Genomic DNA, 17,391 nt, shown 5'->3' with positions numbered 1-17,391 from the left:
GAGCGGGGGGGGGGGGTTTAGCCTACAGCTTGCACAGGTTTGTCTTCGCTTAGGAAAGACGGCTCCAGAGCAGTATAATTTAAGCAGCAGTGGCAGAGCCCACTCGGGGCTCCAACGACGGGCACTGCCCACGCCTGGCCTTGCGAGACCGCCGCCCCTCCCCGTTGGTACCTTGGGCGGAGAGGAGGATGCAGAAGGCGGCGGCGCCCAGGAGGACCAAGGCGTGCAGCGGGCAGAGAGCCATCGGGCCGGCGGACAGGCGAGTGGTGGAGCTGCTGGGCACGTCAAGGGTCTGCGGAGGGTCTGAGTGGCTGGAGGCATCCTCGGCGGGGCCCTTTATAGCCCCCCAGGCCGGCTTTCGCTTTCATTTCGCCTGCCGGGACGAGCCCACCGCCGGGGCTTCCAGCACTCTCCTCCTCCTCCTCCTCACCTCCTTCCTCGGCGACTTTGTTCCCAGGCCTTTCCAAAAGGCAGATTCCTGCAAGTGGCCTGGCGCCGTCCCAGCACTGCAGCGCCCTGATCACGCGTCGCCCGCCTGGCTGACCGGCCTCCACTTGCCCTGGCCGCGCCCCGGTGCCAACACCGACGTCTTCGCCCTGGCCCTGCTCCTCGCCCAAACCAGCCCCTCCTCTCCTGCGCACCGACCAGTCCCGCACAAGGGCGCCGGGTGACCCGGTGGTGGTGGGGAGGGCAGCCTCCCCCCACGAGCCACCTGCCGCTTCCTGCGCCTCTTGCAGCCTCTGGGCTGCTGGGCCAGCCGCTTCCCGCGCCCTCCCTCAGCCCGCCGGGCAGCGCTTCAGCCGGGGCGGGCCTTGGCGGCAAGCGTCAGCCCCCTGACGCCGACTCGGCGTCCAGCGCCGCCGCCGCCGCCGGGAGCTGCCTGCTCTTCCTTCTGGGTGAGTCACACGGTGGGGTTGGAAGGAGGCCTGGCCGGACCGGCGGGGGCGTTTCGGCTGGCTGGCTGGACGCTGGGGAGGGCTCGACTTCCGCCATCGACGCTTCCCTTCGGCTCCCGAGAAGCCAGGCCCTCCCCTTTGCGCCTTTCCCGCGCAGGCGGCTGCTGGCCAAGGGGAGAAACGGCGGCTGCGCGTTGCTCCGACCCCTTCCCGTGAGCGCTAGAGATGGGTCGGCGGTGCTCGCGGGAGCTGCCCGGTGGAGTTCTTCTTCCGCCTCTCTCCTGGTGTCTTGCCGCTGTGTCGTCACGACACGCAGCCTTTCGCTCCTCACTGGACGTCGCATTTAATGTTAGGCTTAGGGGGAACATTGCTCACAACAGTCGTGCAAAGTCCAGGAATTTTTAAATCTAAGGTGCACGATTCTCTCCCCCCACCCCCTTCCCTCTCTCTGCGTATAAGAAGAAAAACCATACAGGATTTTCTGAACTGCGTCTGATGAAGTGGGCTTGAAGATGGCACAAAAGCTGTTAAGGTACTACAGGACCTTTGTTTGTTTCGCTGCGGACAGACAGGGATACAGCGCTGGAACTTGCACAGTAACGGTTTCCCCCCATATGGTGGGGTGGGTAGTTGAGACAGGGCGACTTGCCGCAGTCCCCCTGCTGATGGGGTCTAGTGAGCAAAAATTCTATTTTGCGAGCCACTGGCATTAAAATTGTGAGCGAACAATTTGGCTGCTGCATAAATTAGTGGGCTCTGGAGCCATCCCTTCCTGAGCCAAGACAAAAATGTGTGAGCTGGAGGCTAAAAAACTGTGAGCTAGCTCACACTAACTCAGCTTAGAGGGAACACTGGTTGAGACAGGGCGGCTTGCCGCAGACCCCCTGCTTAGTTCATGACCCCTTTAAGGTGAGAACTTCCTAGAGCACAGATCGGTTTTTGCACTACGGTCAAGTGGAGAGCTAATCCGCAATTTTCATGCCTTTCCTTCCAAAGAAGGGTTTGGTACAACACTGTGCCGGCCTTGATCCATCTAATTGTGATGAGATTCACTGCCCTTTACACTGCACTTTAAAGACTAAAAATAAACATTTTTAAGGTGAGCTTTCAGAAGTCATAGCTCGCTGCTTCGCATATCTGAGGGAGTGAGCTGTAACTCATCAAAGCTCATCTTGAAATACATGTTGTTAGTGTTTAGGGGGCCACTGGACTTTTGTTTTATTTGCTAAAACAGACTGACAGGGCTAATACCCCTTTGCAGTTCTCTTGACAAGGCAAAGACAGTTCTTGAGTGACCAGACATTTAGCATAAAAATACCAATGCTATACATTTAAGGCTGCTTCTTACATAATATCTTGTATTTGTATCTTTAAATGCATCTTGGATATACATTTGTTCTTTTTAATGAAGTAAGTTTTCCTGGTAAATGAAATCCTCTGCCTTCTCTTTGCTTCCTTATATCACTACAAGACTTTTAAAGCAATTTTATTATTTATTTGTGTATTCAATTTATTTATTATTCTACTTATACCCTGCCCTCCCTGCATTGTAGTATCTCACTATATAAACAAATATTTAGCATAGGTGCTGCACAGTTTTATTGTCTGTGTCTCTTGCAGAGTTTCCAGTTGAAATGAAGAGACTTGCATTGGACTTAACAGCCTGAATCGATGAATTGTAGTGCCATCTACAGGGAGAAACGGTCATCTGATATGGCATTTCTGCGCTTCAGTATTGTGAGCAAGCTCTTTTGGAGGAAAAGAGGCTCACTTGTCCTGAAACTGTTATGTTTTACTCTTCCTGTGATTGTCTTCTGTGAATTTTTAATTTATTACATAGTTATAATTCAGTGTCACTGGCCACAACTGAAAACTCAGACTCTAGAAGGCACTGAACAGACTTCAGAGTCTGTTTTGAAGGCTATGTTTTTAGCAGATACTCATTTGCTTGGTGAAATCCAAGGACATTGGTTGGATAAGCTAAGGAGGTAAGAACTGACTGTAACTGATTTTTTTGTGGGGAGGGGGGTTGGATTGTGCCCTGTGACACTTGTTGAAGAGAGAGAGGCACACACAAAAACGATTCCCTAACTTTATCAAGGAGGAAGGCTGGTTCTTTGCATATCTGCATATCTCTTTCCTTTTAACACAGGCCCGGACAAGCTCTTTGTGATATTAATTCGAAAGTCTTGGGACTGGTACCTCTTTTTCTTCTCTTAGAGAATGGCAAATGGAAAGAGCCTTCCAAACTGCCCTACGGCTGCTGCAGCCAGAAGTTGTTTTTATTCTAGGTGACATCTTTGATGAAGGGAAGTGGAGCTCTTCTCAGGTCAGTATTGTGTGCAATGCTAAAGTATTCTTGAAGAAAAAATAGGGTTTTATTGAATTAGTTGTGCACAAAAGCACAGGGTCAGGGAACGAATACGTTTCTTTGATGTGGTCTTCATTTTGTGGCCATGTTTGTGAATCAGTAGCTTAATCCATAATCAAGTTAAAGAAAACTACTTTGAAACCATTGTTCTTGTACTTGCCATATATCCTGGCATTTCATTTTAACTAGGTAGTGTGTGGGAGTCTTTTGTGTGTTTAAATCTAGATTGATGCTCAAGAGAAAGTGGATTGAACTAGGATATGCTGAGTAGTGTAATCTGGGCACAAGCTGAACCAGTAATACAACATCCAGTAGCACAGAGTTGCTGAAAAGCATCCATTCATGTTGTCTCAGAAATTAAGCAATGATCCTTTGCTTACAGAATTCTTTGTCATTGTTGTTGTCAGAACAGTTAATGGCTCAAGAAGGAAATTGCTGCTTGATCATTTTTTATAATATAGTGTTGCATTTGAAAAACAAGATACTTTGTGCGTTACTCTGTGTGTGTTTGTATGTGCTTATCTTAAAATGTATCAGGGCTGTGGGCATCTCTCACAGAAAGCTGGTCAGAGTGCCTGCATTCTGAAAGCTGTCCACAATTGTAGTTGAAATATTTCCAATTTCCAATTTATTGCATATGGCCAATGGCCGTTACAAATACAATACAATACAATACAATACAATAGAACCTATAAAATACAGAATAAAATCTGCATAAAACACAGGGATTAAAAATATAAGATATGTGTCAAGCATAAAGCTGGCTACATTCTTAAAATAATGTAAGATAAAGAACTAAAACATACAGAATGGATATAGGGTTTGGAGTAAGGACCTTATATACCTTGACATAGCCCTGGCTACTTAGCAGGCAAAGATTTAGTCAACTTGATTCTTTGTTGCTAGGGCAAAAAGTGCAACCTTGTACGAATACTCTGCCTCCACTTCTGCAAGTAAAGGTATAACTTTTCCAGATATGGAGCAGGGGCCCAATTTATCTAAGATTGTGCCAAGAAACTTCTTTCTTGGGGATGAATAGAGTGGGCAATCCCAGTTGGAATATTAATACCGTGTAGGTAGCTGGTTTTAAACCAGGTTATGGCACGGGAGTGTTGGTGGTAGTTAGCAGAAGTCTGGGACAAATAGCAATATCTGACAGTGATGAAAAGGTGTGAAGAACCTTTTAAATAGCATTATTCAGCAACTGAAGCTTTATGCATTTTCCTGCAGGCTTGGTCAGATGATGTACGACGCTTTCAAAAGATGTTTAGGCATCCAGCCCACACTGAGCTGATTGTAATTGTTGGCAACCATGACATTGGCTTTCATTATGAGTGAGTATTTGGCAAAACAATATAGTACCATGGTGGGACTTGTCAGAATTAGAATAATAACTGCCTTCTGTAACAATTCAAGCCTACCTTTATTGTAAGGTAGAACCTTCAGTGTAAGTGTGAAGTCTTCGTCTGTATGGAAGAAGATTGCTCTGAAAAACTGAACATTATACCAGCCATGCATTCTGCCCTTTCCCTGCTCTTTTACAGAGCACTGGGGCCCTAGGGAAATTTCCCCCAGATACTGTTCTTCAAAGTAATTTCTTTCAAAACATCATTGTTTCCTTCATCATAAAATCTCTGCCATCTGGATGACATAGGACTATATAGTAAATCAGGTTTGATTAAGTAGCAACATTAGTGTGGGGAAATAGAGCTGTATTGTCCTAACACTGAAGCCCTGATCCATCTCTTGATGTGCTTCCAAGAGTGCATCTGGGGTGAAGCTTCCTGCTTCATCATGCTGTACTTAGGCTGCGGTCACACGGAACATTAGCCACGCTAGAGAGACGGAAGATAGGTGGATTTTCCAGGCGCGATCTCACCGCCACATCTGGGAAGCGTAGAGCTCCCGTGGCTCACCCGAGGCTTCCCGCCAAAGATGCAGGGTAAAAAACTAGTGCCTCCGAGGTACTAGTTTCCGGTAACCGCGGGGCAAGGGCGGGCGTCTGATCGCGTTTCCGGTGGCATCCGGCACCCGCCCATGTCCCCTTGCAAAAAGGTTTTTTTCCCCCCAAGTCTCCATGGATGCGCACAAGCACCCAACGGAGCATGCGCATACTTTGGTGTACAGAAAAAAACAACCCGTTTGCCGCACCGCACTACTTCTTTGCCGCGCCGCAGGATTGTCCTGTGATCGGCACCTCCCCCCTACCCACGGGACCTCCACGGAACCTCCACGGGACGTCTGATCACGCAACAGCGTGTTATTTTGCCCTGGGGCAAACAGCCACACCTCCCCCCCGCGATATCCGACCCGTGTGACTGGGGCCAAAGATAGTTTTACTGCCTCAGCTGTGAAAATACTCTCCTGTTTGGACTCCTGTGTTTTCCTGCCAAAGTATTTGCCTGTGTAGCTGTGGGAAAGCAGTGCAATCTCCTGCCTGGAGATTGGTAACCCGAAAGTATTTGTGTGCTAAGAGAAGTCTGGTGACTGCCTAACTACGCAGTCAGTTAGCCTTGAGAAAGGGGGAGAGGCAGATAGCAGACAGCTGCCTGAAAACACACACACACATTCCAAAAGGATGCTCGAATGTTTGTAACTCCCTTACGGAGGGAGAGGGAGGGAGAAGGGGGAAGAAAGGTGTATAAATAAATGCTGGGAAGCCGAGAGGTTTCAGACAGTTCCTGCAAGCTTGTATCCTGTCGTCTTTGCTTCGCCTGCACCCCCACACCCCAAGGAGCAGCACCACATGTAGCCCCTTAAATTTCCAGCATCTCATCTTGGGTAGCTGGCTGTTTGTAGAACCAAAGTCAGAGGCAACTCAGTTATGACAAGTCTGTGTTGTGTCTTTCTGCTATGCTGTACTACTATGTCAGGGTGGCTGAGAAAGTCGGGGATAGAGAAAAAACTGGGATTTCTGAATTCAGAAGATAAATGACTGTTAGGATCCAAGGTATAAACAAGGTTCTAAGACAGTTTCCACAGTTTCGAAGACAACTTGCATTTGAATTACATTATAAACTGTACATTATAAACTGTAATACTTTCAAGCTGTTTTATTGTGGTGTCTGAATACAGCATAGGTGAAGTATTTGCTATAGCCTGTCTTGTGTGCACTCTAGGGACAAATAAACAATTGGAAGAATGAAAAAGCAAAAAGAACCAAAGGTTGGATCAAAAGGTGCCCTTCTGTGAGGGGAAGGTGTTTCTGCTTGCACAAATGGACAGGGATTCCAATTTTTGTAGATCTTTGACTTAAACTGTATCCTACATTGTTCCTGGGAATCTCCTGATCCTTGGGAACAGCCTTTCTGATGGCACAGAGAGTTTCATTGGATGAAATAGAAGCGATCCATTCCATCAATGGAGCTTCAGTTCCAGTTCTTTTGACTCTAATCCATATGTCTGGAAGTTCCCTAGATGCTGTAAAGCACAAAAAGCCTGTGTATTTCATTAATCCCATCTGACCTATGGCAGTGAAATGTTTCACTAAAGTTACTGGGGAAAATAGTACACTCAACTACCATGTAAATAATCTGCCATTTGCTAGCCATTCATTTACAGCCAATATTTGAGATGCTTAGAATGAATTCGAAGTCAAATGCAGCATACTCTTTATTTTTATACACAGAATGACTGAATTTAAGTTAAAGCGCTTTTCACAAGTTTTCAACTTCACTTCAGAGAAACTGGTAACTCGGAAAGGGATCAAGTGAGTGTGATTTAAAAAAAATATGTTTACACTTTGTATCCTGATGTTGCCAAGGAGTTATGGTGAATTAAAAGAAGTAATAATCAACAGATTTTTTAAACTAAGCAGATCTTGCCTTATCCTCATGATTTTTGTTTAAGATGAGCTTTACCAAGATAAGAACTACTGCTAATATTAGCTAATACTTGCAGTAATTTGTTGCAAACTTTAAAATGAAGAGAGAACTGTGATCAAGATTAGCATGCTTAGTTTTAACACTTCTGTAAGCTGTCATGCATTGCGAGTCAAGCCTGGGTTATACGCCTGTGCTCCTGTATGTGGGAATAGGTAAAGGTTTCCCTTGCTCGAAAGCCAGTCAAATCCAACTCTAGGGTTGCGGTGCTCCTCTCCGTTTCCAAGCTGAAGAGCCAGCACTGTCCAAAGACGTTTCCGTGGTCATGTGGCCAGCATGACTAAACGCCAAGGTGCATGGAACGCTGTTACCTTCCCACTAAAGCAGTACCTATTTACCTACTTGCAATTTCTTGCTTTCGAACTGCTAGGTTCGCAGGAGCTGGAACCAGCGATGGGAGCTCACTCCGTCACGTGGCACTCAGGTCTCTTCTGGTCTTCAGTTCAGCGTCTTAACCACTTGAGCCACTGCAGGTCCTAGGCGTATGTGGGAATAAGTTCTACTAAATACAGTGGGATGAAGAATAAAACTAGGAAGGATGTTGGGAGTTCCATGTTCACAGCTCTCAAACATTGTTTCTTTATACATAGCAGCTCAGTGGGGTCCCTAATTTTAGATCTGCAGAATTAAGGTAGGGTTTAACTATTTTCTCCTGTGACATTTTCCCCAGTTGAAACTGCAAACAGGCAGTCTTTTGTATTCTGAGTGTTGATTTTTGGATATGCTGTTCTGAGGAACTCGAACAAATATCTTGTTAAAATTGCCAGTACGTCTCTTTGTGTAAGGGTTATCAGGATGAGCCGGGTAGGAGAATGTTCTCTGTGTTCTCTGTGGTGTTTAAGCTATTCAGATGGTTGCACTTTACTTGCTGTTTCCTACACACTTGCATTTATAAATGTGTAGACAGTGGTTATGATCCCAAGGATTCTTTGTATGAACTCTACTAGAGGTACTGTGTGCCCTGTATGGTGTTCTCTAGTTCTTTTCCTTGTTGAATAGATAAGCTGCATTTTAAAGCTCCACAGTGTTTTAAGCCATGCAAACTTATATACATGAACATGCTACAACATAATATTATATTCTTTTGTGTTGTGTGCATGAGATAAACAATTATATTTTATTGAGAGGGTTGCCATCTCAATTTTGTTGGCTGTAAACCATATTAAAGAATAGGCAAGTACATGCACACACCGTATAACAATCATTATTTGAGTGTTGCCTGTATGGAGAAACTCCATGGGAGAAGCTGCTTTTAAAAAGGGGAATGAATTTGATACTCTTTCCATACTGAATTCACTCAGGGGTGACTCCCACTTGATGTTATGGCTTATCCTTACTTATTTCTGAGAAACCTCTACCCTGGGCAGATACTATCCATGGAGGTAGGGCTGGGGCCACATTGTTGCATCTGTTAGCCAAATTGCCTTATTTCTTAATAATAGCTTGGGGAATTATGAATATAAAATGGCAATATGCATATAGTGTGGATCATGATGACCTGTGTATACTGGAGTCAGAATTCCCAGGAACCCAGGAATAGACACAGAGACTGGGTAGCTAAAATAATGATTAATTTACTAAATATACTCAAGCATACAGACAATAATCAAGCATTCACACACACAATACAGAACTAAGATAGCAGAGGTGATTGATAGCAAATAGAGGGGTCAGTTATGGGGTGATACTACCTGTCCAGACATGCAGAGGTCCATGAAGAAGAGATTTATGGCCCAAACCCTAAAGATTGGGGATGGACTGCCAGTTGGCATCAGGGCAGAGGCACACAGTCTAAGGACATGTGCCTGGACAGATATAGGCATTGGAAAACAATGCAGACCAATAGGAGGTCTTGAGGGGCTTGTCTCAGGTGAAGACAAAAGATTACCTGGGCCAATGAGGAGTCCCAGGGGTGCGTGGCATCAGGATGGGCAAGGCCTAGATGTGACCAATGAGATCTCAGAGGGTCAGAGTCTGAATTAACAATAGAAGCCAGGTGTTAAATGACTGTACTGGGGCTAGCTGAATGGATTTTATGTCCATTGTTGTTTCTGCCAAGGCAGTTGAATAGGTTCCGAGATACAGGCAAAAGATGGGAGATGGGTCTCTGATTAGCATCAGAAAGGATTGTTCATCATTTGAATGTTTGATTGGTTTATCTTGGAATCCTGAGGGGTGGAGCAAGGAAGGACAAGTATTGAGACAAAGAATTCACACATAGACATGGGATCACACAAAAGGGCTGGGTGAGGTTCTGGGGACAGGAGGGCTATTTTCCAGGTGGCCTCTGAATAGCCTTTAGAAATGTAGATGTTTTACCTGGTGGAACTGGCATTGCTTCATATGCATATCTTCCTGGCTGGTGGAGAAGACTGGAGGTTTGCTCTGAGGGTTGCCTTTTTGCCACCTGAAAATGGAGACCCCATTTCCAGAGCTATGGCTTGCTCTGTATTTCAGAACCAGGAGTGTCTTTCTTGGCCTGAGTTTTGTGGGTCTCTGGTTCAGGTTAGAAAGTGGGGTGCCCTTGCTATTGAGTCTATCCCAGAGTAAAGGCAGTGCCTCTGGGCAACACAATGGGCTGAGAGGCAAAAGGGCAGAGTTCAGACCCGAGGTTACCAGTTCCTATTTAAAGATATATGCAAGAAGGTAGACTGCTCCTCCTCTGACCCTTGCAAGATGACTGAGTTTACAGGACTGATTTCAGAAAATACAGTACTGCAGTTAGAACACGTGTCAGTATCAAAGAGCCTGGATCGGACCCAGTACTTTTGTCTCGTTTTGAATCTGATAAAAGCACAGTACCCATACGACAAATATATTGGGTGTAAAATGTAATCTGAGATCTCTCCCCCCCCCCCATTACTCTTCAGTTTTGTCCTGGTGAACAGCGTTGCAATGGAAGGAGATGGCTGCAAAATCTGCAGGACGGCAGAGGCAAAGCTTGCAGAGCTCTCTCACAGTCTGAACTGCTCATTGCAGGTAAGGGACACTCATCATTAAAAAAGCATCCCTTCACTGTGGCGCTCTAATTTGTGCATTTTCCTGTTCATTGTTTGTGTTCTTAACTCTGAAGCTGAGTTGCTTCAGCGTGCAAAGTTCCTGTCTCTTAAGCATCCCCCTTCACATTAGTGGAATCAAGCAGCTCTTTTAATGCGGGAAGCTGCTTTCTTTATTAAAATGAATGTGGTCAATGTGTAACACATCGAGCTTGTAAATTGTTGTTGAGGGTTTTTTTTGCTCAATTTGTATCCCTACCCCCCTTTTCTTGCACTTGTGGGTATGTGTTATTATTCCATCTCGTATGGTTTTGCAACATCAGCCATTCCCTGCATGTCTCTGAATTGATGCACAGTTTAGTAGATGCATCCTCAGGGATGGAGTCATATATTCCTGGCTCCTGACTTCTCCTGTAATTCTGTAGACTTCTGGCAGTGTTATAATCTAATTTTCTGATTGAAAAATAATGGTGAAATCTCTTCCATTTCTTCTACTATAAAGTAATTTAAGGTATGTACAAAATCTCACTTTTTGTTGTTGTTTTTTGTTGTTGACAGGAACAAAGTCAGTACCAAAAGAAGTGCAGCAATGTAGACAAACTTCCACCATCATTGCCAATACTATTACAGGTGTGCTTGAGATTATATTGTGTTTCAGCTTTATCATACAAATCACTTAATGACTTGTTAGTGAATTAATGCTTTGGATTTTGCTCTGAATCCCATTCAGCATTATCCTCTTTACAGAAGAAGTGACTCTCAATGTACAGGAGAAGATGCTGCTCCTCTGGATAAAAGGAATGACCCTTTCACGGAGAAGTACGATGTGCTTTCTGTGGAAGCTACCCAAAAGGTATGTTAACACCACCAGTTTTGTTTCTAATGGAACTTTACACCCATTCCTGCTACCCATATTTTTAGTTCATAGGAAGAGATATGCAAGTGATCTTTAACGAATGGAAGACTGTCATAAGTCTGATCCCGTAGATGAGTACAACTTCGATAGCATTTTATGCAAGGCAAGTCTGGATCTTTGATTACATCTCCTGACACTCTGATTTCATCTGGATGGTGGCGCTGGGGGAGTACAGTTACTAATTTGTTAACCCTGTGCATGCACATACTGGGAAAACAACCTAAATGCTTCCCAAATACACCAAGTAATGAAGTGAAGCATCTGATAGCAGAAAAAGAAATATAGTGCTTTGTCCATGGTGGGTCCTGGGCACTGGCCTAGCTGGGCCTTGTCTCCTATGTCCAGGAGAGAGTTCACATACTTGTGGTATGGTGTATAGGCTATGGTGGTTATTTATGATATTTATAAAAAGCCCAAAGTAGCTATATGTTTAGGAATGGCTATGATTCCCTACCCTGTGCACAAATGCTGGGTTATTCCTTGTATTAACTGAGGACATATTAAAATATTTGGCTCAATAATTCAAGTGAAAATGTCAAGCTATGTGGTAATGCTTATCTGCTGGGTTTTTTTAAATAAATGAGATAATTCAAGGAAGTCCCATTATCTCTTCCTTAATGCAGTTGTTATGGTGGTTTCAGCCCCGGCTGATTCTGAGTGGTCACACTCACAGTGCCTGTGAAGTGCTGCATGATGGGAAGATTCCAGAAATCAGTGTTCCGTCATTCAGCTGGAGGAACAGAAACAATCCTAGCTTCATAATGGTAAATTTAAATTGCTTTTATTTTGTCAGATAATTTTTCATAATATAAATCAACATAGCAATCAGCTATTTTCTCAGACTGATGCTACCTGTAGAAAAGCAAAACAAAACAGCTCCTCCCCGTCCCCTCCAAAAGTACACTTAACTTGGAATACAAAGCACCCACTTTATGAAGCACATACCTGGGGAGCCATTCAGCTTGTATAGTGCAAAGTATTTTTTCCTAGGTTTTACAACCATTTCTAAATACAAGCAATATTTAGTACGTTTCTATAAAGAGGGTGCTGTGTAAACAATTTGACTGCAACAATCATCAGTAGTCTGCAACAAACAGTATTAAGACTTGTTTTTGCTTGGCTGATTTATTCACAATACCACATCTTTCTGCATGGCTCTTTCATCATTCAAAAGTGCAAACTATCTCATAGGGCAGCAAAGTTCTGTTCAGATGAACCTAAATAATTGTGATACAGTTTTCTTTTTTTTTTACTTTGGGTATACTAGATTACAACTTTCAGTAGATTAACCTGGAGCACAAACAGTTTCCCAGTTGTAAAACACTTTTACTTCTATTTTCAAAAACCAAGTCCTAAGCGACATTTACTTTTTCAGCCTTCTGTGCATGGGAAAAGGCAAAGCAGTTACAAATTTCTGTTTCTTAGTTCCTACGTATAGTTCTCTCACACCTAAACATGTTACTAAACAGTTCTGCTTGTAAGACATGGAATCTTTTTCTTCTATTCAGAGTGGCTGCTTACTAAAGCATCCCAGTTACTTCAGAATGTTCTACTTCCTGCACTCTGAAGTATGGATATTTGGCTACCGGCTTATATTAACTGTAAAGCTTCTCTCCCTGCCTCTTGAAGTGCTACATAAAGTTAGCCAATCAGGTCTCCTGTCCAGTTCTCTCAAACACTGGGTCTTCCCTATGGAACACAGTATACTAAGCCCATTGATTTCAGAGGTAATCGAAGTGCATGTTGGATTGTGGCCAGTAGCCATTATGTTGCTTGGGGCGGTCCGCGTTATTCTGTAGAGCCTGCCCAGCCAAATAGCTGCTTCTACTGCATTCATATTGAGGACTCAAGTGCTTTCAGATGGCACAAAATTGGCCCAGAGCAGTTCAGTGCTTAACAGTAGAATAGCTTAACATAAGCAGTTTGAAAGCAAATTAGAATTTTATCTGCTAGACAGTTGAAAGCCCTGGTGCTAAGCAGGGAACTGACCTATCCTGCCATTAAGGCAGAAAATAAAAAAATTAAATCCAGCTTGCCAACCTCTTGGCCCCATCCATATATAAATGGTGGTTGTTTTCTTTCTCAGGGCAGCATGACATCGGCAGACTTCTCCCTCTACAAGTGCTTCCTTCCATTTGAGAACACAGTTGTTGCTATCTACTGTGCAGCAGGAGCTGTGCTTGTGCTCCTCATACTCGCTCACTTTCAGTCTCTCCACATCCTCCCTTTCCCATTTGTTCAGCATTTAATCACTAAGCATAAAGCAGTATGAAGAGCTGGACATTTGTAATCGGTCACTGACACACCAAAGCTAAAGAACAGTCCATCAGACTACATTCATGCCAGCAAATGCGTACTTGAATTGCTAGCCCAAAGGCAGGGTTGCCTTCACACACAGAAAGTCCTATACAGTTGATATGACTTTTTTTTCTCTACAGGATTAAATTAACTGAATGCTTCATGCTGTACAAAAATATTGTATTCTACAATCAAATGAGTCATTTTTCCTTGCTAAAGTTTTTTTTTGTATCAAACATGTATATTAAAAGTTTGTAACTGTACACTATAAGTCTACAAGCCTCCTCTTGTGTCTGTACTAGAGCGTCCTATGCTGCTAGAGGCTTATTAGTCTTTCTAACTGGAAACAATTCTAAAGTGTTATTGCTGCGTGACCATCTAATGTGGTACTTCTTTTCCTTGATGTCAGCAATACAAGATGTAGAGTTATTTTACAGTAAGATGTTACAAACAAAAGGCTCTTGTTTGGGAGAAGTAGCTTACTGGCCTCAGATGCGTCACCTTGCTCATATTTGATGTAAAGTAGTTTTAGATGGTATTCATGTGTTGTCTACTTGCCAATCATTCAAGCCCCTTGGTAAGCTGGCTTGCAGAATAATGGCAAGCCAGGCAGAAAAGTGAGGACAAACCTTTTGAGCTACCTCAATAGCTGTATGTAGTCTGTGCACATCCCATTTATGTCAAGAGGTCCATCTAGAAGTCTTCCTCAGAATAGGATGTTAGCAGCTGTTTTTCTACCCCAGCATGGTTCATATCGAGTTATACATAATGAGAGCATCCCGTACTTCAGACAGGATTCTAAACAATTGCTCATGGGGAGACCCTAAGCATGTCTGCCCTGATTCTAAACACTCTGAAGCAAAAGGCAGTCCCATGGAGATCAATGGCATTTTCAAATAGTGCGCTTGCGCACAAGATCTTAAGAGGACAAACTTTAGCAGCAAGTTTTAGTGGTCAACTTAGTCTTGAAGCTGAGTTTTAGATGAGTCCCAAGTGCTTAGGGTATGGGTGCACCAATGCAACATCATACAACCACTACTGACAGTTACATCCAAAGTTTTATTGTCCTTTGGATGTAGTCCATGTTCTTGAATTTGGGAGGGAAGGAAATGGCATATAAGCAGAGCTTCCCCCCATGACTGTTTTGAATTACATCCTCCCACTTTTAGCAGGCAATAGTTCACATTTTTTCTTTGTCTTCAGGAGAAAGTATAGAAACATGTTCATTTCTGTAACAGTGGTATCTCTGACCCTTCAAAATAAAAATTTCTTTCAAATGTTCTGGGAGCATGCACAGTTATTCTAATGAAACATTACTGAATATGTCCAACTAGTAGTTTCAGAGTGGGACTAAAATGTTGAGGGGTTTTAGAAAATACAGTACTAGAAAGATTACTAATTCCTCTTCAGATTTACAACCAGAATGTGTCTGTCCAGTTTTCGGGGGGGGGGGGGGAGGGACGGGACTGGGCTTATGTAAATAACAAACATGCTATTCTTATAAACATTTGTTCAGGTTGTGTGGTTGAACATATTTCAAGGAATAATTAATTCATCTTTAAATTTAAAGGATGAATATAATCTAAGCGATTAAGTCATCTACAAAGTTATGTAGGCTAATGCTTCTAAATTTGTTATTGCAACTATAAATTTTAAACTTTTGTACAGGTTATCTTGGACACAGGAAAGTATGTACTCCGGCATAACACCTATGTATAAAATATAAAGCAATGTTATATTTAGAGGAGGACATGCCTTATTGCTACAGCAATTCTTGCTTTTATATTGTACTGTACCACAACTTATTATGTGAATGTCATTTGCATAAATTATTCAAGTTTGAGAAATATTCACACATTGTGATTCTACAATATTTAAAATAAACCATTTTCTAAGGTCTCTTTATTAAGAGAAATAAAAACGTCATCTTGTAATTCTCTTAGGCCAGACACAAGGGTTACAGCTTTTCTTCTTTCTTGCAATTTGCTAGCAGAATGAAAGCAGCTGTTGCAACAAAGATATAAGAGCCTTTATCTAATGGTGCTTTTATACATTCACAATCTGCCTCTGCAATTGTGAAAAATCTCTGAATGACCAAAGAATTACCCAACATACTTTTCTAAAAGTAAAAAAAAACAACAACCCTTGGTTCCCATGAAAACAACACCAGGTTGCAATTTGGACACTTGAATCAATTTCAGTGTTTTAAAGCTGAGACTGAGAGAAAGGCATGTTGCTGCAACATCTGGTGGCGATAACAACTTACTTGGAAAGGTAATGACTAAAATTTGCATAATTTATAATTTTTTATACTAAAGAGCATTTTTATATAAACCAGAAAAAACCCCTAAACTCTACAGAGAAGTTTCTTACCTCCAGCCACTGCTGCAGGTAAAGTTGACATCAAGCTGTACAGCGCAATCAAAAACATACTTACATCTTAGCTCAATTTACAGGTACAGCCATAATCAAGGCACAAAGATCTTCTACAAGTATTTTTCTTCAATAAAATTGTACAAAATAATATTACACTTTACAGTCTGTACAATATAATAAACCAGCAGTAAAACAAAAATAATATGTATATATATATATGTATATATATTATATATAGGGAGAAGACTGTTGTCCAAAAATGATCTAAGCTAGCTGGATCATTTTTGGACAGAACAAACAACATAAATAAAGGTGGTGGATTTTCTGCCTAGATGCAATAGGCTGAAAAAAGTAGCTCTAAATTCAAATGCCTGAGGTGCGTTGAGACTCTTACTCCAAACTTCCCCAAAATCACTTATCTTCTCCCTGTGCCTCATTTTCTATTCTATCTCCTGTGCCAATAACGGCTTAGAAGAGGTCACTGGATCAGTCGACCTGCAGCTCAGTTCTGTTAAAAACTGACACTGTCATAAATATTGTGGTGCTGCTACATCATGCATGTATACATCCTCAACATTATTTCATAACCCTGATACAAAGTGCATTATTTCCCCCCCCCCCACCATCCATCAAGTACTCTTCAGTGTCACGGTGAAAAAGGGAGCTGCGCACACTATAGGTATGTCATGGTATCACCCAACTCTCAGATACCAGCTTGAACTAGCAAACCTGCTGGGGGGAAAAAGAGCAGGCTGTGTCCAAATAATTAAAGAAAACCCCCACCCCAAATGCAACCAAACCTAAATAAACAGAGGTAGCCCAATGGCATAGTGGAATGACAAAGTAGTGGCATATCAAAATTAAGCACATATATTGTCTGAAAGGGTATAAACAAGGGGGGGGGGGATGCTGCGAACTAGCCAAAAGGCTAACTGAAGTAAACAAACTTGAGGCTGCAGACGTGTCTAGACAGCAACTTCCTCTACTTTTTGTTAGGAAGTTTAGAAAGAAAGAGAAGCTGCTTAAAACCACAGGCTCTATGGTATTCTCAGTTACAATAGTTCATACTGGCGAAGATGCATTCTCTGAATGATGTCTCTACAGTCGTTGAACACTCTGCGGATGTTTTCTGTGTCTATTGCACATGTAAAATGTGGGTAGCAGTAATGTTTTCCATCTCCAGTTGCAGTGCTTATTCTCTGTGAAACAAAAACACACACATAAGCTCAAGAATATTCAAGAACTACAGACTGCTAGTTCTAGGAGCCAGTTTTGAAAACGAGAGCACAGCTTTGAGAAATAAAAGACCAACTCTCAGAGATGATAGGAACAAAATACACAACGAAACCGATAGTGGGATGCCTCTTACATCTGCTTAGCTGCCTTGGCGGCCCTCATGAGGACAGAAAGGCAGGGTATAAATTTTGTAAATAAAAATGTAAGTAATACTTATTACCCATCACAGTTGCCACATAAGACAGTCTGGCTTAAAATGGAAAGAAGCACCAAACAGAAGACTTACAGAATTTTATGACTTAGATGGGCAGGTGATTTGGTAGGCTTTTCCTGAATTTTACAATTTAGGGATAAAAATAGTTAATTATTTTTCAGTTGCTGTTCTCCAAGCTGCTGCCGCTTGTCTATAATATTTGATGTT

General features: G+C 42.8%; 2 protein-coding genes across 3 annotated transcripts in view; one reads left to right on the top strand and one right to left on the bottom strand.

Moving 5' to 3' along the window:
- The first annotated feature begins 746 nt into the window (after nucleotides 1-746).
- On the top strand, nucleotides 747-15,895 carry MPPE1 (metallophosphoesterase 1). Of its 2 annotated transcripts, XM_015414378.1 has the most exons (11): nucleotides 747-896; nucleotides 1,356-1,428; nucleotides 2,517-2,884; nucleotides 3,117-3,225; nucleotides 4,498-4,601; nucleotides 6,896-6,976; nucleotides 10,019-10,127; nucleotides 10,703-10,774; nucleotides 10,875-10,997; nucleotides 11,684-11,824; nucleotides 13,147-15,895. In XM_015414378.1, the coding sequence occupies exons 3-11, from the start codon at nucleotides 2,568-2,570 to the stop codon at nucleotides 13,330-13,332; spliced, it is 1,242 nt and encodes a 413-aa protein (XP_015269864.1). In that variant the 5' UTR covers nucleotides 747-896; nucleotides 1,356-1,428; nucleotides 2,517-2,567; the 3' UTR covers nucleotides 13,333-15,895. The 2 variants fall into 2 exon arrangements, with proteins under 2 accessions (XP_015269864.1, XP_015269865.1); XM_015414379.1 differs by lacking the exon at nucleotides 1,356-1,428 and having other exon boundaries at nucleotides 852-896.
- An 82-nt stretch (nucleotides 15,896-15,977) lies between these two features.
- Nucleotides 15,978-17,391, bottom strand: part of GNAL (guanine nucleotide binding protein (G protein), alpha activating activity polypeptide, olfactory type) — a 127,394-nt gene continuing 125,980 nt past the window's right edge. Inside the window, exon 12 of the mRNA XM_015414358.1 lies at nucleotides 15,978-16,933. Coding sequence (XP_015269844.1) covers nucleotides 16,787-16,933 — 147 coding nt within the window. The 3' untranslated portion in view covers nucleotides 15,978-16,786. The remainder of the gene's footprint in view (nucleotides 16,934-17,391) is intronic.

Source organism: Gekko japonicus, unplaced genomic scaffold (genome assembly GCF_001447785.1).
Source record: "Gekko japonicus isolate JY-2015 unplaced genomic scaffold, Gekko_japonicus_V1.1 scaffold157, whole genome shotgun sequence".
Taxonomy (NCBI): Eukaryota; Metazoa; Chordata; class Lepidosauria; order Squamata; family Gekkonidae; genus Gekko; species Gekko japonicus.
This window is presented reverse-complemented; position numbering and strand designations above follow the sequence as displayed.

Bases quoted from the DNA above. Each gene is read 5' to 3' on its own strand.
- MPPE1 (XM_015414378.1), top strand. From the start codon at position 2,568: ATGAATTGTAGTGCCATCTACAGGGAGAAACGGTCATCTGATATGGCA. The intron at 3,226-4,497 runs GTCAGTATTGTG...ATTTTCCTGCAG, and splicing joins GGAAGTGGAGCTCTTCTCAG to GCTTGGTCAGATGATGTACG. The intron at 10,128-10,702 runs GTAAGGGACACT...TGTTGTTGACAG, and splicing joins GTCTGAACTGCTCATTGCAG to GAACAAAGTCAGTACCAAAA.